This window comes from Podospora pseudoanserina, chromosome 4, assembly GCF_035222485.1.
Source record: "Podospora pseudoanserina strain CBS 124.78 chromosome 4, whole genome shotgun sequence".
Classification (NCBI taxonomy): Eukaryota; Fungi; Ascomycota; class Sordariomycetes; order Sordariales; family Podosporaceae; genus Podospora; species Podospora pseudoanserina.
The window spans coordinates 1,131,531-1,154,908 of record NC_085923.1 but is presented as its reverse complement, the minus strand read 5'-3'; the positions used below and the strand labels follow the sequence as shown (position 1 = coordinate 1,154,908).

General features: G+C 54.1%; 7 protein-coding genes across 7 annotated transcripts; 3 read left to right on the top strand and 4 right to left on the bottom strand.

The window, feature by feature from the left end:
* Positions 1–574: 574 nt before the first annotated feature.
* QC764_403025 (uncharacterized protein) lies at positions 575–1,212 on the bottom strand (the record flags this gene model as incomplete). Its single annotated transcript, XM_062946581.1, has 3 exons — positions 575–635; positions 746–887; positions 1,035–1,212. 3 exons carry the CDS (start codon positions 1,210–1,212, stop codon positions 575–577), a joined length of 381 nt encoding a protein of 126 aa, XP_062800223.1.
* Positions 1,213–1,760: 548 nt separating this feature from the next.
* Positions 1,761–4,666, bottom strand: NOT5 (General negative regulator of transcription subunit 5). Its single transcript, XM_062946580.1, has 5 exons — positions 4,294–4,666; positions 3,825–4,229; positions 2,690–3,755; positions 2,068–2,629; positions 1,761–2,011 (listed from the first exon to the last, which is right to left on the bottom strand). The coding sequence occupies exons 2-5, from the start codon at positions 4,077–4,079 to the stop codon at positions 1,951–1,953; spliced, it is 1,944 nt and encodes a 647-aa protein (XP_062800222.1). The 5' UTR covers positions 4,080–4,229; positions 4,294–4,666; the 3' UTR covers positions 1,761–1,950.
* Positions 4,608–5,594, top strand: DTD1 (D-tyrosyl-tRNA(Tyr) deacylase; the record flags this gene model as incomplete). Its single annotated transcript, XM_062946579.1, has 4 exons — positions 4,608–4,900; positions 4,970–5,191; positions 5,259–5,452; positions 5,517–5,594. The coding sequence occupies exons 1-4, from the start codon at positions 4,894–4,896 to the stop codon at positions 5,592–5,594; spliced, it is 501 nt and encodes a 166-aa protein (XP_062800221.1). The 5' UTR covers positions 4,608–4,893.
* A 624-nt stretch (positions 5,595–6,218) lies between these two features.
* Positions 6,219–7,713, top strand: CYP41 (cytochrome P450 monooxygenase 41; the record flags this gene model as incomplete). The annotated part of the gene is made up of 2 exons (XM_062946578.1): positions 6,219–6,579; positions 6,654–7,713. 2 exons carry the CDS (start codon positions 6,219–6,221, stop codon positions 7,418–7,420), a joined length of 1,128 nt encoding a protein of 375 aa, XP_062800220.1. The 3' UTR covers positions 7,421–7,713.
* Positions 7,714–8,000: 287 nt separating this feature from the next.
* Positions 8,001–11,930, bottom strand: BUD2 (GTPase activating factor; the record flags this gene model as incomplete). Its single annotated transcript, XM_062946577.1, has 1 exon — positions 8,001–11,930. The coding sequence occupies one exon, from the start codon at positions 11,928–11,930 to the stop codon at positions 8,001–8,003; it is 3,930 nt and encodes a 1,309-aa protein (XP_062800219.1).
* A 1,009-nt stretch (positions 11,931–12,939) lies between these two features.
* Positions 12,940–14,787, bottom strand: QC764_402970 (uncharacterized protein; the record flags this gene model as incomplete). Its single annotated transcript, XM_062946576.1, has 3 exons — positions 14,483–14,787; positions 13,629–13,872; positions 12,940–13,574 (listed from the first exon to the last, which is right to left on the bottom strand). The coding sequence occupies exons 1-3, from the start codon at positions 14,612–14,614 to the stop codon at positions 12,940–12,942; spliced, it is 1,011 nt and encodes a 336-aa protein (XP_062800218.1). The 5' UTR covers positions 14,615–14,787.
* A 932-nt stretch (positions 14,788–15,719) lies between these two features.
* QC764_402960 (uncharacterized protein) lies at positions 15,720–23,237 on the top strand (the record flags this gene model as incomplete). The annotated part of the gene is made up of 3 exons (XM_062946575.1): positions 15,720–16,611; positions 16,664–18,711; positions 18,748–23,237. The coding sequence occupies exons 1-3, from the start codon at positions 16,151–16,153 to the stop codon at positions 23,235–23,237; spliced, it is 6,999 nt and encodes a 2,332-aa protein (XP_062800217.1). The 5' UTR covers positions 15,720–16,150.
* Positions 23,238–23,378: the final 141 nt, after the last annotated feature.

The window sequence follows — 23,378 nt, the reverse complement described above, 5'->3', positions numbered from 1 at the left end:
GTAACACCTTTCTGTGTTGAGTATCGCTTAAAGGCTTAGATGTCCCGCAACAAGCTCACAGGGTCAGATCGACCTTCGGTGAGCGTTTGGAAGTACCCAACATGATCTTCCAATGATGATGGAGAGCTAACTCTTCCAGGAAGTCGGCGAGGAACCAAAGCTCGCAGCACCCATCCAACATGCGTGTTTGTTAATGCAATAGCGGATGGCTCCGAGCCGGCAACAAAAGAACCACCTTTGGCTTGACACTTGCATGCCTTTCCTGGACGAAGGCATATTGCCTTGGCAGGGCTTACCAGAAGGCATCCACAAACAGTGAGCTCTCCCCACATGTGAGACCTGGTCGAAGCAAGTAAGGCGATCGAAGGCTTTGTTCGATTTGATCCAGTAACGGCGGAAAGGGGTGGCGGCCTTGCGACCTGAGAGGCGGATGGGAGATAGCCGAATTGATGATAACAAGCTCCTCCGTAAGGGAGGTCTTGGAGATGGAGCGCCCGGATTGTTTGTAAAAACCGGACATACGTCTTCAGCGGCTGTCTCCGCGAAGAGAGTGGAGCGTCAAGATGGAAATCAGTCAACTGACATCGGCCATTGTATCTTTTGCCCGGCGGTGCAGTGCTGTTATGCAGGCAAGTCTGAGGATTCGTTCAGTGACTAATCGCAAAAAATTGCCAGACCTGGCAGCCCGTGATAGGTCCAAACGCTCTGGCCGGTCGGTAAGCAGGCGAGATCAAAAGGTACCTACAGCCTCGCAGGATATATGTGCAGTGTCATGTACAGTTGATGATGAGCCAAGAGCTCATTGAATCTGGAAATTTCGAGTGCGGCTGAGCAGTCTGCATAGTTGGGGACTGTTGCTTCTGCAGTCTCGATGGACTGGAAAGCCACTTGATAGAGAGTGGTGCGATGGGAGAGTCCTCAAGGAATTCGGTGACAAGATGTTGCATTTATCTGCACCGTTCGTGTTAGCAGCATGGCTTCTGATTCGAGATTCAGTCATTGGTGCCACACCGCACACCTTGTTGCAGCCTCACGTCTGCTGTCTCTGCGGATGGTGGGTGTGAACGTGACTAGGACGCCTACGTTATCATTATCATGCAGATGGTTGGGAGGTTGCGGCTCATGCAAGTTTGAATGTGGTACGCGCCCCGGAGCCTCCTGGAGGTTGCCTTCTGCGGGACTCTGGGTAATATCTGAATGGCTGATATGCATGTCCCCTTGCATATCTGGGTGTAAGTAGAGGTCCAATGGCAGCCCGTCGTACTGCTATGGGCTGCTGTGGGGAAATGGCTGCCTTGCGCATTTTCTACGCCTTGTGCCAGCAAGGTGAGGCCAGCAATGATATCAACTCACAAGGCAGACTAGAGAGGCTGTGTAGTTGGGGGTTAGCGACTTCCACTTCCTGATGGTGAGACGGGTAATAGCAGGGCCCTTTTTCGCCTTCTTCCAGCCTGTTTGCCACCAGGCTCACCGTCATCATCTGGCCGTTGTTCCCGGATTCGTCGCGCGATTGTTCAGCTGATGGCTGGGGAGCGGTACAGATAAAACGGGTAGACCACTGAGGTACGAACCCGTGGCACTTGGATGGAAGGGTATATAACTGATTCTTTGTGATCTCGTTGTCAGCTTGAGGACTGCCATTAAGGATGCCCACCCCCCTTCCTCAGGATGGGCATCCATGGTTCACCTTTTGCTGTGGGCCGTACTTTTTTCTGCGTGTATGCCGATACCCACCAACGGTCTTATGCATATCTGCCCAGGTCACGAGATATGCCTACAACAATACAGTGATGCTTCAGTGCACCGAGTCAAAACATTGCAATTATGTTGTTTCCTCCAAACGTTATCGACACTCTGTAGTGTCCGTGAGCCCAATGTCTCACTAAAGAAAGCCCCAGCGTTAAGGTTACATCGCTAGACCACACACGACCATCTTGCCGGCACACAAGTTCAAACCTCATCCTCGAGAAACTTGTAGGCAAACTTAAAATCTGCCTTTCTGCGGTTCATCCTGGGGCTCTGTCAGCAGCGATTCGTCCATGGTATCTTTGCGGAAGGGAGACCAACCATGTGCTCTCATAATCGAAGAAGCGGTACGTCCCCTGTTCAAACTCTTCGGTAATCGACTTTGGTTCTTCGTGTCTCTGAAACCATGTCTGGTATTGTTTATGGAACCTCCAACTCTGGTCCTTCAAAGCCCTCGCGGCAAGATATTGCTGGTATGTCCCCTGTTTGTAGTAGAAAACGTAAAAGAGTGTGTCTGGCTCGATTCGTTCGTACAGTCGTGGGTCATCCAGGATATCTAGCGGCTCTTGTGGGAAGTGTGTGTGCGCGAGGTACTTCGTCTCCGGCACATACGCGCGGGGTGGTTCGGCATCCGCAACTTCAGGCTTAGCCGCTTCCGATGTGATATGCATCCTCTGGGTCAATGGTGAGTTTATTGACGCCGTCCGCTTCTTGGTCACTTCGTATGATTCCACCAGGTCTTGGAGGACCGCAGGGAGATGATATATCGACTCTTCCTCTTCATCTTCCTCTTCCTCCTCGATTGGCTTGATGCCATTAGAAACGCCGTTCGCAGCCGGTACTGGTGCTGATACTGGAGCCCCTTGTGTTGACGCCGAACCTGCTGTGAAACATCTGTTAGCTCCTTGCCCGTCAAGTCCAGTTTTTGACTGCCTAAACGAACCTCGCGCGGGGGTGGCATCTCCGTGATCTGAAGCTGCTGGTGTGGCGGTTGGCGGTTGTACAGGAGCCTTGCCCTTTGATGCTGCAGATTTGGGCGCTTCCTTGGCTGGCGGCTGGGCAGTTTGTAGGGGTGCCCTGTCCTGCACCACCGGTTGTATGGGTGCTGTGCTGGGAGAGTTGGTAGTACTTGTCCTCGGCTGACTTGGTGCTAACGGAGAGGCGGCGGATGCTGGAGGAGCACCTGGCGGAGGGGGTAAAGGCGCAATGCCCACGTTGTTCTTATCGCTTGCGGCAGCGGCTGCTGCTGCGCTGGCATACTTCAAACCCTCGGCGGGCCGGGTTGGTAGCGCTGCCGGCTTCATGGCAACATTGGCCTGGACCCCATTGCTGTTGGTTGTTTGCGAGTTGTGGACGGTTGCGAGCGTTGGGAGGGGTGACTTTTGGGCCGAGGGACGTCGTGTAGCCGACCCTGTCACAGCATCGGCCACCGTGCGTTGCTTTCCGACCGGAGCAGCAGCTGCCGGTCTTGTCGTCTCGGGCTCAGGGGCTGGCTCCTCTTGAACCGACTGGGTGTCCTGTGATGAGCCCTTGTCGTTCTCCAGGTTCATACCAAAGGCATCCTCCTCTTCTTCCAGGTTTAGATCGTCATACATGCCCTCGTCCTCGGGGAAATCGTCGTTCATGCCGTCGGACACGTAGTACTTGATGCTCTCCTCTAGGTCCGTGACTTGCTCGGTCTCGACGCCCCCATTTTCGAGTGAGCGGCGAATCAGCTCCAGCTTCCCTTGGTGCCATTTATGCCGTTCGATGATGCGCTCTATCTCGGCGATGCGCTCCAGCTTGGTTGCCTGTCCCTTGCCCTTCTTCATGGTGGCTTGTATCGATTCGCCTTCGGCCTCGAGGGTTTCGATTTGCTGCTCGAGTTCGTCAACCATGTTGCTCAGGAATTCGCTTGCCTCCAGCTTCGCTTGCTCCTTGGGGTCCAGCTTGGTGGCGGCTGATAACCCCTCTTTAGAGTACGCCTTCGTCTTCATCGCCTTTTCGACAGCCTTGAACTTCTCCATTTGCTAGACAGAGGGAACACACCAGTAAGCACACAGCACATCCTCTATCATCAAACTAGGTAGGCAACCAACCGTCTCTATCAGCCTCCGCTGCTCCAGCAGCGGCCCCTTATCCTTGATATCATTGCTAGCAGCCCATGTCTTGATCTGATCGCGCAGCCTCTGCAACTTCTTGATTTCTCGCTTCAGCTGATCTTCTAGCTTCTCCTTTTGCGCCTGATTGGTGGACTGCTCAATCTTCTCGTAAATGGCCTCGAAGTCGGCGACACCTTCAGCCACCTTCTTGAAGCACTTGTCGACTTCCTGCTGCAGCTTTCGTGCCGCCATCTTGCTGGTAGTGGTGCTGCGCTGTAGGAAACGTAAGGTTTAGGGTGAGGGGTTCGTTTGGTGGCTGGCCGTCGCGCGACCAAATAACTCGGGGGCAGGCAATCAGCCTTTCTCTCCAGGGTTGGAGTAGTCGGAATATGACTGCCAAAGCTGCAAGTTAATTAGCTTCGACCCGTCCAACAACGTCACACGGCCGGGTAGGTAGGTTATTTACCGTGGGAATGATTGCAGCTCTGTCGGCGTAAAAAAGGGCAACATGCGAGAAGGGGAACAAGTCGTGGTTGGTATTGAGGGGGGGGAAGGGAAGGGAATGCGAAGTCGCTGAAACAAACCAGGCTGTTTGCTGATGCAGCAAGAGATGGCAGGCTGTCGGCCAAATCAAAGAATGGCAAGCCCAGCTCAGACACCCTCACCTCGCCCGCCCGCTGCTGCCCTGTGTGAGACCTGGGATTGGGACTCGCACTAGTATCCACTATCGCCCCCGATAAAGAGCCTCGCCCTCGGGCCTTATCAATTGGGTTACACATGGAGCAATTCACTTGGCTACTATCTTTGATTGATGACGGAGCAATTGACAGCACCCTCCTTGCCATTTGTATTCTTCTCTCGGCTTGTTTCTCCGTGTAAAAGGGGCAATTGCATATGGCCAACTATCTGTTCTGTTACACAGGACTTGGCTCAGTCTTGCTTGGAGAAACAGGGATGCTTTTCCTGAATCCACTTTTATAAGCCAACAAGGCCATTCAGCTGGCCGCCACTGGCTGACAAAGCCCAACTCCCTACGACTTGACCATTTCACGAAGAAGTCTGCAACATGAAGGGTATGTCACAGTCCTCCGAATGCCTTGGAATATGCTTTCAAGACCCGAATCTGAGCGATATATAAATAGCCATCCTTCAACGAGTGCTTTCAGCCTCGGTCACGGTAGACCAGGAGCTGGTTTCATCGATAGGAAAAGGCATCTTGGTCCTGGCTGCAGTTGCGCCGGGTGACACTGAGAAGGAAGCTGATGCCCTGGCAGCGAAGGTCCTCAAGTTGAGGCTTTGGGATGATGATACAGGGGGCCGTTGGAAGAAGAATGTCCAAGATATCAACGGCGAAGTACTATGTGGTGAGCAATACTCTGTGAGTTGTCAGTGTTGCAATGATCCGTATGCTAAAAATGGCCCTGATCACAGTATCACAATTCACGCTCCTAGCTTCTACCAAGAAGGGCAGCAAACCGGACTTCCACGGTGCCATGGGAGGGGACGAGGCCAAGAGCCTCTACCAGTATTTCTACCGCCGAGTTCAGGAAGGCTATGCTGCCGACAAGGTGAAGGATGGCGTCTTCCAAGCCATGATGCAGGTTGCCCTCGTAAATGACGGACCGGTAAGCCCCAGAAAGCGCCACCTCTTTCCTTTTTTCTTTGGGTGTTTTGCTTATATCAAACAAGGTCACTCTTGAGGTCTCAGCAAGCCCTCCCAAGGAACAAGACCAGAAGAAGCCAAAGACCACGGAACCGCCCAAATAAGGACTAATCCGTCCGTACTGCTACACCGGCGGGTGCCTCTTCAGATCATCACGCGATTAGCCAAATAAAGACAACTGGTGAGCTCATACCGTGTGATGTTATACTCAGCGTTGTTCCTACCAGGCATGCGGTGGTGGTTTGAAGTCTGGAGAAGTGTCCCGGCAGGCATGTGGGCGAGATGGCACCTTTCCAAAACAGGTAAGGTTCCAGGTTGCTTGCGGCTTCTTTTAGCCCAGAGGCCCCACCGCGACCCCAACCCCTCATTCATTGTCGGTGCTTGACTGTTGACAGCCCCACCATTTCGAAGGTTCAGGAAGCTCCCCTCCATGCCTGTATTGATGTCTGCCAGTGCATCCAACAGGCCGAGTTGCGATTGAAAAGGACCATTGACATCCCCAATTCGTCTGTGATCACTATAGTCTTCCATCCACACTGCACTGTTAATTTTTTAACACCCAATTCTACCCACAACATCGAAAGTAGCCCTCTCTTCAACGTGCCCCCTTGAGCACTCCTTACGAACGCGCGCGCTTGTAAACGCACCAGGGGAACTCTCCTTCTAATTTTTCTCCCCCTTCTAGAAACAACCCATTCCATCTACCCAAGACACCCGTTATAGCAACCATGAGCAGCACCGAGGAGACAAAGAAGGCTCGCAGCCGCGTCTTCTTTGACGTTACCATCGGAGGAAAGCCCGCCGGCCGCATCACATTCGAGCTTTACGATGACATTGTGCCCAAGACGGCCGAGAACTTCCGCGCTCTCTGCACGGGCGAGAAGGGTATCGGCAAGGCCGGTAAACCTTTGCACTACAAGGGGTCACTATTCCACCGCATCATCAAGCAGTTCATGATCCAGGGTGGTGACTTCACGGCCGGCAATGGCACAGGCGGCGAGTCCATCTATGGTGCCAAGTTTGAGGATGAGAACTTTGAGCTGAAGCACGACCGTCCTTTCTTGCTGTCCATGGCTAATGCTGGTCCCGGTAGGTAACACCGGCTAGGTGTCCTCGTCATATAGCTTGCGCAGTTTGACTGACTAGTGTTGGCGTGACCACAGGTACAAACGGTTCCCAATTCTTCATTACTACTGTGCCAACACCACATCTCGATGGAAAGCATGTCGTTTTTGGAGAGGTCCTCAGCGGCAAGTCCGTCGTCCGTCAACTCGAAAACCTCACCACTCAAGCCGACAAGCCCACGAAAGATGCCGTCATCGCCGACTGCGGCGAGCTCTCCGGCTCCGAAGCCATCACCGCCGACACCAAGACCGCCGACGCCTATGGTGATGAGTACGAAGATTTCCCCGAAGACCAAGTTAGTGGCAGCGAAACTCTTTCCGCCACTCAAATCCTCACAATCGCCAGCGACTGCAAGGAGTTTGGCAACAAGGCTTTCAAGGGTGGCGACTTGAGCGTGGCCCTGGACAAATACCAAAAGGGCTTGCGCTACCTGAACGAGGACCCCGATCTGGACAACGAATCCGATGAGACCAAGTCCAGGCTCAGCACTTTGCGCATCTCGCTCAACACCAACGCGGCGCTCATGAATTTCAAGCTGGAGGCGTGGGATGACACGGTTCGTTCTGCAAACGGTGCTCTTGCCGTGGCTGGCATCTCAGGCAAGGAGAAGGCAAAGGCTCTCTACCACCGCGGACGTGCTCAGTTGCGTCTCAAGGACGAGGATGCTGCTCTGGAGAGTTTGGGAGAGGCTCAAAAGGTTGACCCGGAGAACGCGGCTGTCGCGAAGGAGCTGGCCGAGGTCAAGAAGGCGGCTGCTGCGAGACGCGCCAAGGAGAAGGCGGCGTACAAGAAGTTCTTTAGCTGAACGGGGCATGGAAAGATGATTGAGTTATGACTTTGCAAGCGATTTCTGACACATACAGGGTAGCCAGGTACCTTTTTCACACATTGTTTCTCTCTTCCTGGATGGGGTTTCATGGCGTCAAAACTCGCAATGGGAAGAAAACTAGTGGAGGGGGGGGGGGGTTCGCAGTAATGTTCACGCATACCCAACATAAGCGAAGGGACACTAGGTCTTTTCATCAATACTAGGATTGACTTTCTCTTTTCGTTCATCCGATTCCAGAGCTAATACTGAGAGTTGATGTGTTATCCTGCATAGTATGTTGTGTTGCTGTCTTCTGGCAGCAACCGTTCGTGACAACCAATATAGCAACACCCAATGCTAGTAGGTTGTGTTGTGCAACTATATTTCGCAAATGCCACCTTCATCCAGTGACAAGACTGTATGTGATCCTTTTATACTCCGACCCGCCATCTTCACCACCATGATGAATCCTTTCAGCGTCTCCAACGGCTATCATTGATTTCTGGCGGTGTTAACCAAACCCACCTCCCTCGCCCCCTAACGCCGCATATACACAAAACGCATACATACACATATACTAATCCCTATCTCTACCCCGGTCCCTATCCTTCTCCCTCCGCTTATGTTCCCGCTCATATTGCTTGTCTCTTCCCCTTTCTTGCACCTGCTGCTCCCGATCCCACGGCGTGCCACTGCTGGGGGTAGACGAGGAGCTCGTCGCGCCCTCAGGCATATCAGGTGAAACCGTCCTCGCCTTACGAATAAAGCCATTGAGGAGCTTCCGAGGCAGGTTGCGCACCGTGCCAGCAGCACCACCACCGCCAGGGTTGCCGCCACCATAGGCACCAGACATCTCACTGCTTCTCGAGACCTGTCTGTTGTTGCCACCCCCACTGTTCCCTCCACCAAACCTCGAGTCAAATTTGCTGTGACTGCTCGGGGAAAGCGCCAGGGATGTATGATCGAGCACGACATCACTCCCCGCCGAGCCTGGCGGGCGGCCCTCGGCGTCAAACCAGAAGGCGGTGTGGCTGCTGTTGCTGTATGGTGAGATGTGCAGTGTGTCGCCCAGGCTGATCCGATCAAGGGCATCGGTGAGGCTGATGCGGTCATTGTCGGGGAGCTGGCTGACTGCGTCGACGGCGCTGCGGAGGGTTTCGATCTGGGAGTAGCAGGCTGTTGCTCGGCGGTGGAGGTCTACACACATGGTGTGGAATTTCAAAAGGTCCCCTGTGTACACCTTGGAAGCGCTGGCGGTGATGGGGTGGGCGTCCATCCAGAGCTTGACGAGGGCGGCGAAGTTGCGGCCGGGATCAAGGAGGTAGGGTAGCGAGGGGAAGCCTTCGCGAGCGAGTGGTGATAGCCGGCCCATGATGGCGACTGGGGTTGAGTAGGAGGCCTGGAGGGTCATTTTGGTGCGTTCGGCGGGGATAGCGCAGACGGCATCGAGAAAGTCTTTGAAGGCCTGGCGCTGTGCGGTCAGGAAGCGGTTCATGGGTTCCATCCAGGTTTCCTTCTTGCCGATGGTGGAGAGGTTTGCGAGGGCTTGGAGACCCTTGGCTATGAGGGTTAGTGTGCGCTGGGCTCGGGGTTGAGGGTGGTCGCGCAGGAGGCCAAATAGTTTCGGGTTGAGAATAGCTGGGCAGAGGAAGCGAAGGAAGAGGAAGCCAGACACCGAGGTGTAGGTTACGGTGCGGAGGAAATCTCCGTATCGATCCTCGGCCACAGCACGAATGTATTTGAGAATATGCCGGAGCTCGGGTGGTAACCGTGACGCTGATGCAGCAATGCAGCCCCAAAGCTCGCTTGTCAGCTGGATGAGGTGATTCCAATGATGCTGCGCATCCTCGCCCTGCTGCAACTTGCTGGGATCGACCTCGCAGTTGGGGTTGAGCTCGTTGATTTCAAATATCTTCTCGGCCAGTGTTTCGTGTAAATATTCCTTTCCAAGGCGGCGCATGTGAAACTCGAGTGCTTGCGTCAAGAGGGAGTTGCCCCTGAACAGCAAATTGGCCTCACCCTGAAGCGACTTGCCCATATCGCGAACAATTTGCTCCCTATCGCTCGTGGATTCTAAGGAATCACTGGACTTGAGCCGACTGCTGAACCTGGGCTTTTTCAGCGTGGCCTGGCTTCCAATGCCGTCAATCTCTTCCTCAACCATGTTCATCAGCCACTCGTTCGAGGTGCCTGAAACCTGGAATATGTTGAGAAACGTCTCGGCGACGCGCCGCAGGTTTCCGGGGAGGGCCTCGGTAATTTGCGCCGTTAGTCCAGAGCTAAAGCGATGCAGGAGGTCTGAAAGCGGCTGATAATGTTTAGATAGGAGCACCACAAGCTCCTCGTGATGTAGTCGTACCAGCATGGAGCCGACAGACTGGTGTCTCTCATCGCAGATCGGAAACCACTGCTCGTGATCCTTTCCTCGGTCGAGCTGATGCAGTGGTATATCAACAGCACCGCAGAGAACTTCAGCCAGGTTGCCTGTCCTGGCCAACCCCAAAGTAGCTTGCAGTTGATGCGTGAAGCTCTCCATGTTTCCATCAATCCGTTTCAGCAGGACCGACAGATAAGGCAGCGACGCAGGGAGGTCTACAAACTCGCAGTCTTCCCGCCAGAACGGCTTTTTGGTGTTCATCTTGGTTGTCGTGCGAGCTCTGACCTCTCCATCGAGGATGACTTCGGCCAGATAATTGCCCGTGATTCCTTCGTGATCGGCGCTCTTGTTATGGCGATCCGAAGCTTGTCCGTCTGCAATAAGGGTGCGCCCGCGTAGTTTGGCCTCAGTAACCCTCACAGATATTGTCTTCTCCAGCCTAAAGGTCTCACCAGGAGGCTCAGCTTGGAGATCTGCCACCTCGCACACCTGTCCTCCACTGGCGGGATCCAGAGTGTAGACGTCAGGAACAGTGAATGCGCGCAAAAGCACAAACCAGACCTCAAACAGCACCCGCGACTCTAGTGACACATATATTGGTCTGAAAATCGAAAGCTGGGTGGAGGTCGACGAGTATATGGGGAAAATGGCCAGGCAGTAGTCCTCGTCCAACACAGATCTGTCCAGCTGCTGAATGGCTGACCTGGCTAGCTGAGGCAGCTCAATGACCGAGAGCACCGTTACATCATTTTCCGTCATGAGCTTGAGCTCACCATTGTCATGAAGAATACAAGACACCTTTCTCCATGCAGTTTGCGCTGACTTGAGATCACGGGTCGAGGGTCGTTTGACGATGGCGCGAGGGGAGGTGGCGATGCCCTTGTCCCACAGCATGACCTTGCCAACTTTGATTACGGGGGTGTCGCGCAGGCCCGAAGAAGACACACGGCGCTTGACCTCGGGTCGTGCTGGAGCTGCTGTGGTGGTCGCGCGAGGTGGTGTCTGCTTTGAAGCGGGCGGTCGCAGTTGTTGCCAGCAAAGAAGCGCCGCCAGCCAGAGATCGAGCTCTTCGGCCACCAGCGGCCGCAAGAGAAGGGTTGATGTCAGCTGGGGAGCGATGAGTTCCAGGCATTGGTATTCTCCATCCATTTGTTCCATTGGCACCACCCTGCACCCACGCAGGTCAGGAACCAGTGTGGTGTGAAAAGGGCCCCGGTCCCCTGGGTCAAACATTAGGCTTCCTTTATCCTCTTCTATATAGCATACACCGCTGTGCCAGGGCCCGCCGCTTTCTCGCTGGTACTCTATATCGCCTCGCATCCTGCCGCAGAGATTCTTCATCAGCAGCAGCACCTTGTTCGCATCAGTTGTGGGTATGGGCAGCAGCAACGAGTCAACTGATGGCGGGAGGGAAAGCAGGGGCGAGCTGGGCCGAGACGAGGGCCGTTTTGTCAAACGACTGCGGGTGCCTGCCGACTTCTTGTCCTTTTGAGCAGACGTGCTGAGTGATGTCTGCTGGAGATCTGGGAGTCGGTATGAGTCAAGGGGTGGCTGGAGAGGCGGCAGCCTGAGCTCATCAGCCACGGGGAGAGACGAGGAAAAGGAGCCGACGCGGTGTCGTGCCTCGACGGTCGGGGCAAGCTGTTGGCGGAAAGCACCGTCCATCGTGTGTGTCCTGGGACGAAACGAGGGCGGCGGTCGAAGCGGAGGACTGGACGAATTGGCCTCATAGGACCCGGCAAAGGAATCGTTAAAGACCACACCCTGGCGCCTCACAGGCAGGCTGGCCGGGACACCGGGTATCGTTCTGGGAGAGGTCTGAGGTGACACGGAACCGAAAGCGCGGGACGCCTGGCCAGTTCTGTCGCGGCTGTCGAGTGCGACGTCGGCCGGCTCAGGTGTGACGGCTGTGTCACCACGGTGCTGCACGACCAGGCTGGGACGGAAGGTGCTGCGAAGGTTACTGGTGGACAGCCTCTCCATGCCTCGCAACGACGGCACCTCGGACACTGGAGCAAGCACTGAGCTTTGTGCTGGACGCTCAGGGAGCGCAGGGGCGCCACCATTCCCGCTGACGCTGCTGCTGCTGCTGTTACTGCTGCCGCTGCTACCAAACGATCTGGTGTCCATGGCGGCCGGCAGCGGGCTGGTCAGTCTTCGCTCCGGAGGTATACGGCCTCAGCGCATTCGCATACGCCCACTCAAAGCATGCCCTTTCTCTTTCTCTTTCTCTTTCTCTTTTCTCTTTTCTCTTTTCTCTTCTCTTGTCCGTATCGCGTGCTTGCTCTCTCTGCCGCCACTATTGTGTCTTTTTGTTACTAGGACCCGACCCGAGAGGTGGAGCTTGCTTTGTCTGCTCCGACGAATCAGTACTCCTATCGTTGTTTCCAGTTTTCAAGCACACCGACCATAACATCACCAGAGCACCATAGCAAGGAGAAACCACACCATCACAACAAAGCTGGCACGCCAATCGAGCTCACGATATCTTCAAGGAACACGCCGACCGCAATGGGCTTAATTGAAGCCGCAGACGCGACGGTCACCAAAGCCCTGCTGGAGATTGTACAAAACGGCGATTGGGGCGGCCGGAGAGGATGGTGGACGGGCGGACGGGTCGCGGCGGACGGGTTCGAAGATCGTGGGGATCGGCGAAGGTGGGCTGTTTGGAGAACGCCTGTCGCGATCGGCAGACAGCTCGGCGCTGGGGGAGACGGGGATATGCTTGCGTGAAGAAGACTGCTATGCTGGTCTGAAGTGGTGTTGGTCTATAGTTTGTACAATGAACACTACAGCATTGCTAACGACTATACTCTGTATGGAGAGGATGGATGCTTGCTAGCCTGGCTACGCCCGCTAGGGAATGCGGATCGAGAGGGCCGCTCAGGACCGTCCAGTCCGGAAAGACAAGCGTGCCAGACCCTTGCTCCACTACCTATGGACACGACAGCCGGGGACAGCGGGGCCCTGACATGCGAACGTCAACTTTTGAGTGGTCAGCGGTGCTCAGCAGCCCAAAGTAGCCCCGCAACACCTCTGTGTCCGTTTCCGTGACTGGCCACCCGCAACCAACAACGGCGGAAAACGACGGCCGAAACACCAACCTTCATATATGCTACATCATGCTACGCAGCACATCTTAGAAGCCTTCTCCAACCATGATGGTACGGCCACCACCATACCAAAGGGCCCCATTCCGAGCATCCAACCCCCTCTCCTGGCCCACGATCCACTCGCCAACATATTCTCCATCTTGCACATCCCAGACCTCACCTTCCAGCCACTTGTTCAAATCATCAATAGCTTGGACCCATTTCTGCCGCTGTTCCGGCATCTCGTGGTCTGTCTGTGTAAGATATCGACCCAGCGTGATGTGGGCACTGGGAACAACATAACGTGACCCGATCTCTACGCCAGTCGACTTTGCTTCGTCAAAGACATCGCGACGCAGATGGTGGTAGGTGTAGGTGTCACTTTCCGCCGTGTCGTTCCCCAGCAGACCTGGATGGTTGATGTATTTTGGGTGCGGTGCCACGGGTGGTGGTGAGAGCACTGCTTCGCCTGCCGCAGGCAAGAACGAGACAGCCAATGCCGAGAGGTCATAGGATATAAAAGGCTTCACCAGACGAGCGCGCTTGGTGAAGGGCATGTTTGTCAGACTGGCGAGTTTCGGCCGCATGAGGGCCACCATACTTTCAATTTCAGCCGGTGATCGTGAATGGGCAATCTCGAGCGTGGTCATGTGCATCCGGTGAGTCGGCATAAGCCAAAGGTCTGGGAAGGTTCGATCGGTCAGCTCTGCTCGCGGAAGGAGGAAAATATGCTTACTGGGTGCTGCCTGTTTGAGTGCTTGCTGAAGATGAACAACCAACCGGATGATGTGATCTGGAGGCCTGGCCCAGAAAACAAGACAGTTGCGAGGGTCCTTGAATCCGGGCTCAAGCTTGGGGTTCTCTAAACGGAGTAAAAACGGATCGATGATGAGTTCTTTGAACTCGTGAGATAGAAACTTTTCTTTCTGTTGCAAGTTTCGGGCAATGCGATGGGCTGCATATAATGACTGAATCTTGGCCTGGAACCATGTCTCATTAGCAGGTTTCCTTTGTTTACATTTCGATGCCTCGAGTCTTGATCAATAAGAAAAGTTACTCTGGTGGCACTGATTCCGATTTTGCTTCGCATCCCTTCCGGTACCTTTGCCTTACTCCGTATTCTGTCCAGCGCTTTTTCCACAAGCTGCCGGCAACATCCCGACCGATAACCCGTCGTCTGCCGGCACTTGGTGCTTATACACTTCCCCCCCGATAGTCTGTTAGGGCTCAAGTCCGGATAGGGCCTCGGCCTCTTCGGGGTTTCCGCTGATGCTTTCCAAGCTTCTTCCCGCTCGCCCTCCGTAACCTTCCGCGGACCTCTGGCCCCGCTCTAGTGCATGCGCCGGCAACTTCTCCTCGTTGCCGACAGTCTTGTTCTGTTCCCTCTCAATATCCCTCTTCCCTCTGCCTCGCCTATTTCCCATCTTCCTATCTTATTTCTTCGGAATCCTCCTAATTCTTCCTCTCCTTCCTTCTTCTAACACCATGTCTCTTCTCGCTCCCTCAGTTTCCTCCCTCTGTTTTCAGCAACCGCCTGCTCCCCTCCACTACAAGACAACAAAAGTGCAATCACAGTCTTCAGGAACGTACCGCATTACCATGACAAGCGTTGATCAGAGCGTTGTAAGGGTTGTCTCCAGGCTTGATTTCGACACCAGAAAGATCTTCCAACTTGTTCCCAATGTCTGTCGATTCCAGCTCGGGCTTCGCCATCTCCCCCATCTGAGCAGCTAATCAAGGATTTCGCTCACGTCAAGAACCCAGTCGTTAAAGCAGTGAATGCTCCAATCCCGGACCGTTTTCAACGTTGTTTTGCTGATATAGGGATCACTACGCAGCTTCGAATTCCGGACGGTTGTGTCTGTTGGGCATCGGATTGTGAGACAGGGATTTGATAATTATGTCCCAGCCGTCCAGCCACGTGTCTTGGCGGAACCCACCTTCAACGACATGTCGTCGTCCACCAATCAAGATCAATCCCAAGTTCTTAGCCGTGGATTTCTGATCCTTTTGGGAGCGTGTCGAGGTCTCATAGACTGTCTGGACTATTTCGTATAGGTCCAATCTGTCTTCATCTTTTGTCAGTCTCTGGCTATCCCCCAGTTTCTGCTTCTGACATCTTCTTGCTCTAATACGTCACATCTCCACAAGGGCAACTTAGTGCTAGGTGCTGACTCCCCTCTCTCGAAATGGTATCATGGTATGCCCGGCCTCCCTATCGTTATATGGGCGTGGCGTGGCTCTCTGATCTTCAACGCCTGGGCTCGAGCTTTGTGGTACATCACTTCCTTTATTGGCAAGAATGTGTGGAAGGCATTCCCATGACCCTTTCCAACTTCTTGTCAGCTTTGGTTGGAGACCTTGTGTTTTGGGGTTTGCCAAGTGATGCGGTTATGGGTAGACACATTTCTTGCGGCACGTTACTGCAGAAGCCCATCCGCCAGATGCAGCATGAAACAAAAGTCATTGCCGTTCTTTATTGCGGCTCAGCTTTCAAGCTTCTTGTTTCTTTCTCGACAGGCACTAACCCAGCGCTTTTTCACATCTTCTGCTTCAACGCCAATTCAGCATGAACATGGAGACCCTTGTCGGAGTGATAGCCAAGATGTCGTTGGCCTCGATGCAACATATACAAGCTATGTGCTAGCGCTGTCCCTTTCTCAGGACATATCAAGGATGTTGCTGTTCTGTTATGAAGATCAACTTCTTTCTTTATACGTTAGGTGCTGAAGCATGAATGGTGCGTTAACTTCACAGCGCTTCCACGTTGTTTACTTGCCCCTGAGCCCCGTAGCCTGGCTGGGACATCATCAACATCAACATTGTTTACCTACCCCTGAATCTCTCAATCCAACTTGACCATTTGGGCATGTTCATATCATTCTCTCAAAGCATGCTGCCCACGTCCAAGTCTTCTCTAAGTCTTCTACTACATCCTTGCGGTTCTCGCCGGCTCGTTGCACCTGTCTCCACGGCTGCCCCCGTCTCCACGATCCCGGTCTCCGCGCCCTAATTGCCAGCCCTCCTCGCCCGGGCCAAAGCGGGTCAGCCTCAGAGCCTTGCGACTTTTCACAAGCACCCCTCCGCGCTGCTTTTGTTTACTTGCACCTTTTCCCTCCTCCAAGTTTTCCAACTCCGACTTGTGTTTTTTCAGACATTCAACAACAAGGTTCCTGATCTTGAGTATGACATCCGATGCATTTTAGCATACTTATCCGGATGTATGAATAACAGCTAAGTCAGTTCGGTAGAGACAACATGCCTTCCAAGCGCAAAGCCGACAACTTGGAGGCGACCAAGTCGTCCATAAAGACCAAGAAGAAGCCAGCCTCCTCGAACGATGACAAGGAAATTGCCGATGCTCAAGCTTCGAGCACAAAAGAGTCCGCCATTCTCACCGGCGTTGCCCCGTTGACCCAAGTGGGAGACATGTTCTTCGACATGGCCTCTCGGGTTCCGCCGCCTTCCCAAAAAACAGTCATCTTGCGGGTGGCGACTGTCTGCTCCGGCACTGATGCCCCCATCATTGCTCTACAGGCGTTGATGAAGGCTGTTGAGATTCTTGGGCATCCGACACCGTTCCAGCTAGTTCATCAGTTCAGTTGTGAGATCGAGGCCTTCAAACAAGGATTCATTCGAAGGAATCTACCAGCCCCGACAATTATCTACCGCGATGTTGCAGATTTGGCTTTGGCTGCCAGCAAGCTGGATGGAAAAGTGTAGGTTTATAACCTGATGCTGTGATGCCACTCGGCTAACCCGGCGCCACAGTCTCACCGCAGGCGGTTCCAAGATTGAGATTCCCCAGGAGAAGATCGACATTTTCTTCTGCGGTTGCTCATGTGTCGATTATTCTACTCTGAATATCAACATGACCAAAGCAAACAAAAAGGAGACCGAAGAGAAGCTTGGCGTTTTCCAAAATCTCGATAAATGGCTTCTTGATGATGACAACAAGAAGAAGAAGGACAAAGACATTAAGAAAACGCACCCAGTGCGACGAAACAAAGATTTTGACCAAGTTCTCGACGAATGCCTTGATGGCATGGAGGACGCGAAGCTTGGTGAATCGATGCGCACGTTCTTTTCGGCGCTCATTTTCATCAAAGAGAGACGCCCCAAGATCGCCATCCTTGAAAATGTCGACGGCGCTCCTTGGTGCATGTACACCAAACGGATTTTCCCACTTATCGGTTACAAGGCCGAATACCTTCAGGTCGATAGCAAGCGGTACTATCTGCCGCAAACACGCCAGCGTGGGTATCTCATGGCAATTGACACTGACGCCGCCTCTTCTCCTGGCTGTCCCACGTTGGAAGAGGCCGAGTCGATCATAGCTCATTGGAGAGAAACCATGAAGAGCCTTGAACGTGCCCCCTCGGCATCCGTCGCCTCATTTCTCCAGCTGCCAGACGACATCGGTACGATCACGGCCCGCGCTGATATGGAGAAGCCTCGTACGACCAAAGACTCGGATTGGGGCACGAGCAGTCTTCGCCATGCAGCTGAGCGTAGCCTTCACGAACTTGAAATGGACGACAACCCCTTCAGCCAAAAGATGATGCGAAACCTCAAGGTGATCGGTCCCAAGCTTCCGCCGCAATCATGGCGTCGCTGGTGGTTACAACAAACATGCCGATCCATCGACACAATGGACATCATCGAAGCCACCGGCAACAAGGCGGGAATCCATCTCGGTCACAAGACCTGCGTCATTGATGTCAGCCAAAACGTCGACAGATGCACCCCCTTCAACCGTACTGGTTCCGTCAGCAATCTCAAGCAATCTCTGGGCATCATTGGCTGCATCACCCCCAGCGGCGCCCCCATTGTCACAGACTTGATGCGTCCGATCACTGGCACAGAGGTCATGGCTCTTCAAGGCATGCCCGTCAACGAGATGGCGATTTCGTCTGAAACTCAAGAGCAGCTTCGTGATCTGGCCGGCAATGCCATGACAGTCACCGTAGTCGGCGCAGCCACGCATGCAGCTCTCCTTGCAATTCACCGGCATTTTCCTACACTCTTCGACACCGTCAGCGGTCCCCTCGCCTCACGGTTCAAGCACTACACGAGACCGCAGAAGTTGCTTCTTCAGCCCGGCACCCAGCAGCTCCCGACTACATCAGTCGTGTATGAGCCCGATACTGTGCATCGACTTGTTCGTGACATGATCCGCGTGTGTCATTGCCCACCACCCGTTATTTCAGATCAAGATGGGATTCCTAGCTATTTTATCTGCCGGACATGCCAAACAACCGTTTGTGAGGAGTGCAGTGGGAATCCCCTTCACCAGCTCGAACCCTGGAGGACCCATTCCCCCGGAGCTTCAGATGAAGAAGCGGCTCAAGTATCCTCTGATGGGGGTAAGGCGTCCCTCAAGAACCACCTTCCCCAAGCCTTCGTGCTTGGAATCTTTCCCGATAACCTGCCTGAGCTTCAAGGGATGAAACAGCCCCCGGCTTGCGAGATCCTGGCCAGCAAAACTCGCTATTTCTTTGGAGAGATCAAGGTCAGCGAAGTCGTCACCGCCACATACAAGTCCAGAAGGACCATCGCCCGTCTGGTTATCCACCCAGATGGAAAGTCTACCTGGTTCATTCATCACAACCCAGGTTCCAACCTCGACAATCCGCCCACCCTCCCTAGGACGTTTGAACCGAGTCCGCCCATTGCTCGTGGCGACTTCCACATGAGCGTCAATGGAGTCCACAACATCAAGTGGTCGTTTTGGATCCCAGACAGAATCAACATCACCGCCCTCCTCGAGAGAGATTCCAGCACTGCGGTCCGTATCTCCATTCCGCAGAAGCCGGAAGGTCTACCACATCTTGCCGAGGCCTAGTTCGCCACAGTAAGAGACAAAGTCTCGGGCACGTATGTGCATGCACCCGAGTGCGGGACAGCCGGTAATGAGCTATACGTCAACCTACCCGAGTTCCATCAGACGGAGCCGACTTTCATCCTCCGCCAATGCTCTCGGACCGGTCCTGCTAGAGAGGATTCTCTGGTCTGGTCAAGTGAGATGCGCAAGCTTGATTACCACGAGATCAGGGATACCTACATCCAGGCTCCTCCGGATCTGAAGCTCACCACGTTTCCCGTTGGGCACATTGGCGAGACAACACTCTTCAGTCCAGGATATTGGACCGAGATTCAGCAAGACTACTCCCTCAGTATCTGGGAACGTCTCGAAGCTACTGAAATTCACTGGGGACAAACGAGAGATGTTGCACCTATGTCGTCTTTGGGGGATAACGCTACTAGCCCTCCACACTTCTCACGCTTTGTCCTTGCTGAAATAACTGCCAATGTTGACCAATTTCCCTTGTCGGCCGCTCGAAGGCATATGCTCGAGGCTCATGGAACTCCGGGACAGTTCATCATGGTTCCCTCCAACATCACCGAAGACTTCTTGCATGACTTTGCATTCGCTGCAAATGCCTTTAGAGCCCAGAATCTCGGCGGACCTCGTGAAGAAGTCAAACATTTTACTGACTGGATTCGCATCGACCGGTCTGAGCAATGGTCAAGGCCACCACCTGAGATCCACATCAGCAAGACGAAAGGCAAGCGTCTAGCTGTTGAAGACCCTGATGAAGCCAAAGACTTTGAGGAGACTCTCCTCAATATGCCACGAGCCATTGCCATCGCTGCCCAGCTTCAAGATCCCGAATTGTGTCTCATAGCCACACTGCAGCCCCAAGTTCTGGCCTCAAGAGCCTATGCATACCTCTTACAAGCACACAGAACGGTGCCAAGTGGCAGCAGGGAAATCCAGTCTGCAGAGACCTACTTTAAGGTTTATATCGATTATGCCAAGCCCCGAAACATGAGCTTCCCGGACTTCCATCCTCTCATCAAGCCCTGCAATGACAGCAACAGACACGGGATCCAGTACGACGAAGCCGACAAGTACAGGATGATCAACCCACCTCGATTCCAAGCCGGTCGTCACAAGCTTCGCGACAGTCAACGAAATGCTGTTTTGTGGATGCTTCTCCGCGAGGAAAAGCCCGAGCCATTCCTAGAAACTGAGATTGAGGAGGAGGTGGTGACCCCTCTCTCCGTCCGTGTTGTTGGAAAAGCGACTTGGCCGACCAGATTTCCCTACAGCTCTCGAGGTGGCGTGGCGGCTCACGAGATTGGATACGGAAAGACGGTGGTGACACTTGCGCTGATCGATTGCCGACGCTGGTTCGACCGTGAGGCCTCTATCGAGGAGCGTCGCCAGGTTGATGAGTGCTGGCATGAGGAACTCAAGTCCAAGTACGAAGAGCTCAAAGAAGTGGGACTTCCCCTCGTCGAAGATGAGAAGAATGAGTTCTTCATCCATCTCTCGGCGACTCTTGTGGTGGTGCCTGAGCACCTCACGGAGCAGTGGTCTCTCGAAGCGAAAAACTTCCTCGGTCTGAAGGTCGGAAGCCAGGTCATTGTCATCAAAACAGTGGCCCAGTTCTACCTCTGCCGGAAGTTGGACGTCCTGAGGAAGGCGGAGCTCATCATCATGAGCTCCAAGATCCTCGGTGACAAGTTCTTCGAGAAACTGTGGGGTTTTGGATGGGGTGATCTCGATCCCCCATTCAAGGATCTCTCGGGACGCGCGCGTGAGCGCTGGTACCGTCAGGCTCTGCGCAACCTGCGCATCCTGACGGCTAGTAAGCTCGCGGCTGCAGGCGGCAAGGGCAACGCCGCAGCCGAGCGCCGTTTCTTTGGTCTGCAGGCGTCGGAACGTGAGGCTTTCCTGGCCAAGATCGTTCCCGATAGCCAGCGGAAGGACCAGAGAAACCCAAGGGATAAAGTCCCAGCTTCGCCGGCGAAGAAGGAGGAAGGGGGGGCGGAGCAAGTGCCGGGCGCTCGCGCGCCCTGGTGCGTTTCGTGGCTGCACAACTGCAGCTTCGCGCGTGTCGTATGGGACGAGTGCTCATACGACCACAAGGCGGACAACAAGAACATCCCGTTCTTTGTTGAAAACCTTGTCGCGAACGCGAAGTGGCTCCTCTCGGGTACGCCCAAGGTGTTCGGCCTCTCCGAGGTCTGCAAGACGGCCAAGGTTTTCGGCGTTCACCTGGCGCGGCCCGAACCGCGCATCATGCCCGGTCTCCCGGCCGTCACTGATGGTCCGGTCTTGGAACCTGCTTCCAAGAGCGAGGAGTATCACGCCTACTCCTCCGCGCTCAAGAGTGCTTCTCTCGCCCACGAGAGACACTCCCAGGCCCAGGCCTTTGTGCGGCAATTCTTCCGCGCCAACCGCGTTACCGATGATGGTGGCACGGCTCTCTCTTCGGTGGAGGTGGTTCTTCCTGTCCGCATGAAAGGAGTGACGGCAGCGCGCTACTACATGGCGCACCAGGAAGCCCTCGATGCCGACATGGACTTTGCAGCCATATCCAGTCACGTACGCCAGCAGCCAGACTACTCGAAAGAAGATATGGGGGATTCAACCAAGTCTACGACCATGATGTTGGGTTTGTTGGCCAATGATGTGGTGGCTGTGTCTCGCGCCTTGACACTTCCAGAATTCGAGAACTCCCTCACGAGATCCCATTGCCGACTGGCAACGTCCGTCAAGTTTCTTTGGGATAAGGCTGTGTGGCTCAATAAATGGCTTACTTACCTCTACCGCAATGAAGTCAAAAAAGAACAAGAGAACCTGCAAAAAGAAGCAGCAATGTGCTCATTCCAATACCTCTGTGAAGAGGTGAATGTGGCAAGGGAAGGAGACTTCAGGCACTACGGGGGGGGAGAAGAAGTGTTCAACTGTGTGGCTCATGCCATGGTCAACGGCTGTCTTCCGACTGATCCTACCGTCGATTCTGCCGCTGTCATTGCCCAACCCATGAAAGAATTCGAGGGCCCCTGGGTGGACGGGTACGATCATTCCAAGGCTCATTTTACCTGGCTGCACTTCTTCGACAAAGCGGAGATCGAGATTCCCAAGACAGTCAGCAACGAGACCGCGGTACGGCTTGCTGAAGACCTCTGTGCTCTACGCCGCACCCTGCACATCAACACTCCCCTGGCAAAGGCCCCCCTTATCCCGGCTGGCTTTGATCCGGAGGCTCTGTTTCACCCCAGGCCTAATATGCCATTGCCTGATATTCGCAATGGTCTGGACCAGGATAAAACGACCCTCGGCAACTGGACTGTCAAGGAACTGGTTGAATTTTGCCATGCGCACAGAGACCTCATGCCGGACAGACCTGAGTATGATGACGAAAAATGCCTACCTTTTGATGTCGAAGGCCTCCACGTCAGCGCCAGTACGACCAGGAGCCAGCTAGTCTCCAAAGCAGTGGAGTTGAACCTGAAATCTCACGGCGCCGTACCCAAGCTCCGTCAAGCACTCTGGGAACATAGCAAGAACATAGGTCGTGGAGGTGCCTACCGCGACGGCAGACCCCAGTCCCTTAAAGACGGTACCTTCAAGAATCCAGAAAATAAGTCCGGGATGCTTTCAGAATTCAAATCGACGGTGGCCGAGCTGATGAAGACCATGGGCGACTTCAAGAACGCCACGAAGGAACTCGCATTCATGCCCAAGTTTATCCAGTTCTCGACTTCTGCGGACAGGGACCAGCTGCTGCAATCAAGGACCTGCGATGGTGAGAGCTGCGGGAGACCCCTGACCTCCGCCAGCCAGTCTTACATCGTGGTTGCCTGTGGACACATCTTGTGTTCTGCCTGTCGCCATCCACAGACGGCAAGGCTCTGCCCTGCCAGGAAATGCTCGTCCTTCATCAAGGAACGCCCAGTCATCCCCTGCACCGAACTCAACGACAACGTCAAGATGTCCAAGGTGGACCACATGATGGAGCTGATCAAAAGCATCATCGCCAAAGATGAGCGTGCCTTGGTATTCGGCCAGTACCAGTCCTACCTCGAGAAGCTGTGGTCCAGGATCAAGGAGATAGATCCCAAGGCCACTAACCTGGCTTTAGTCACCAGTTCGAGGGATACGTCTGCTATGTTGGAGAAGTTCAAGTCAGGAACCGGGGGCAATGTGATGCTCCTCAACATTGACAACGATACCAGCGCCGGCAGCAACCTCACCGTCGCCAACCACATCATCTTTGCCAACCCCTACTTCCACCCCAACAAGCACCACCAGGCCATCACGGTTCGCCAGGCCAAGGGCAGATGCCTCCGGTACGGACAGACGAAGACTGTGTATGTGTACCACTTCATGATGGCACACACGGACGAGGACCGGCTTCTTCGTGAGCACCAGGTCGATAACCCGGCCATCAAGAGATACTTTGACAACGTCAACGGCGGTGAGAATGGAGTTACTGTGAGTAAGCACTCCTTTAATGTGCCGGGACAAAAGAGATACCGTGATTAAGTACTGCTCGATGTATGTTGGGATGAAGGACATCCGTAATGAAGTGCTACTCATACTAAATATATTGTTGTGTTAGCCATGATGCTTCTTTATTGGGACGAAGAGAATACGGCAAGTAACCGCTACTCGTCATGTGCTGAG

Excerpts from the sequence above, each read along its gene's own strand:
- NOT5 (XM_062946580.1), bottom strand. The coding sequence starts at position 4,079 with ATGGCGGCACGAAAGCTGCAGCAGGAAGTCGACAAGTGCTTCAAGAAG. Across the intron at positions 3,756-3,824 it reads AGCGGAGGCTGATAGAGACG|CAAATGGAGAAGTTCAAGGC; the intron begins GTTGGTTGCCTA and ends CCCTCTGTCTAG. Across the intron at positions 2,012-2,067 it reads TTCGATTATGAGAGCACATG|GATGAACCGCAGAAAGGCAG; the intron begins GTTGGTCTCCCT and ends ACAGAGCCCCAG.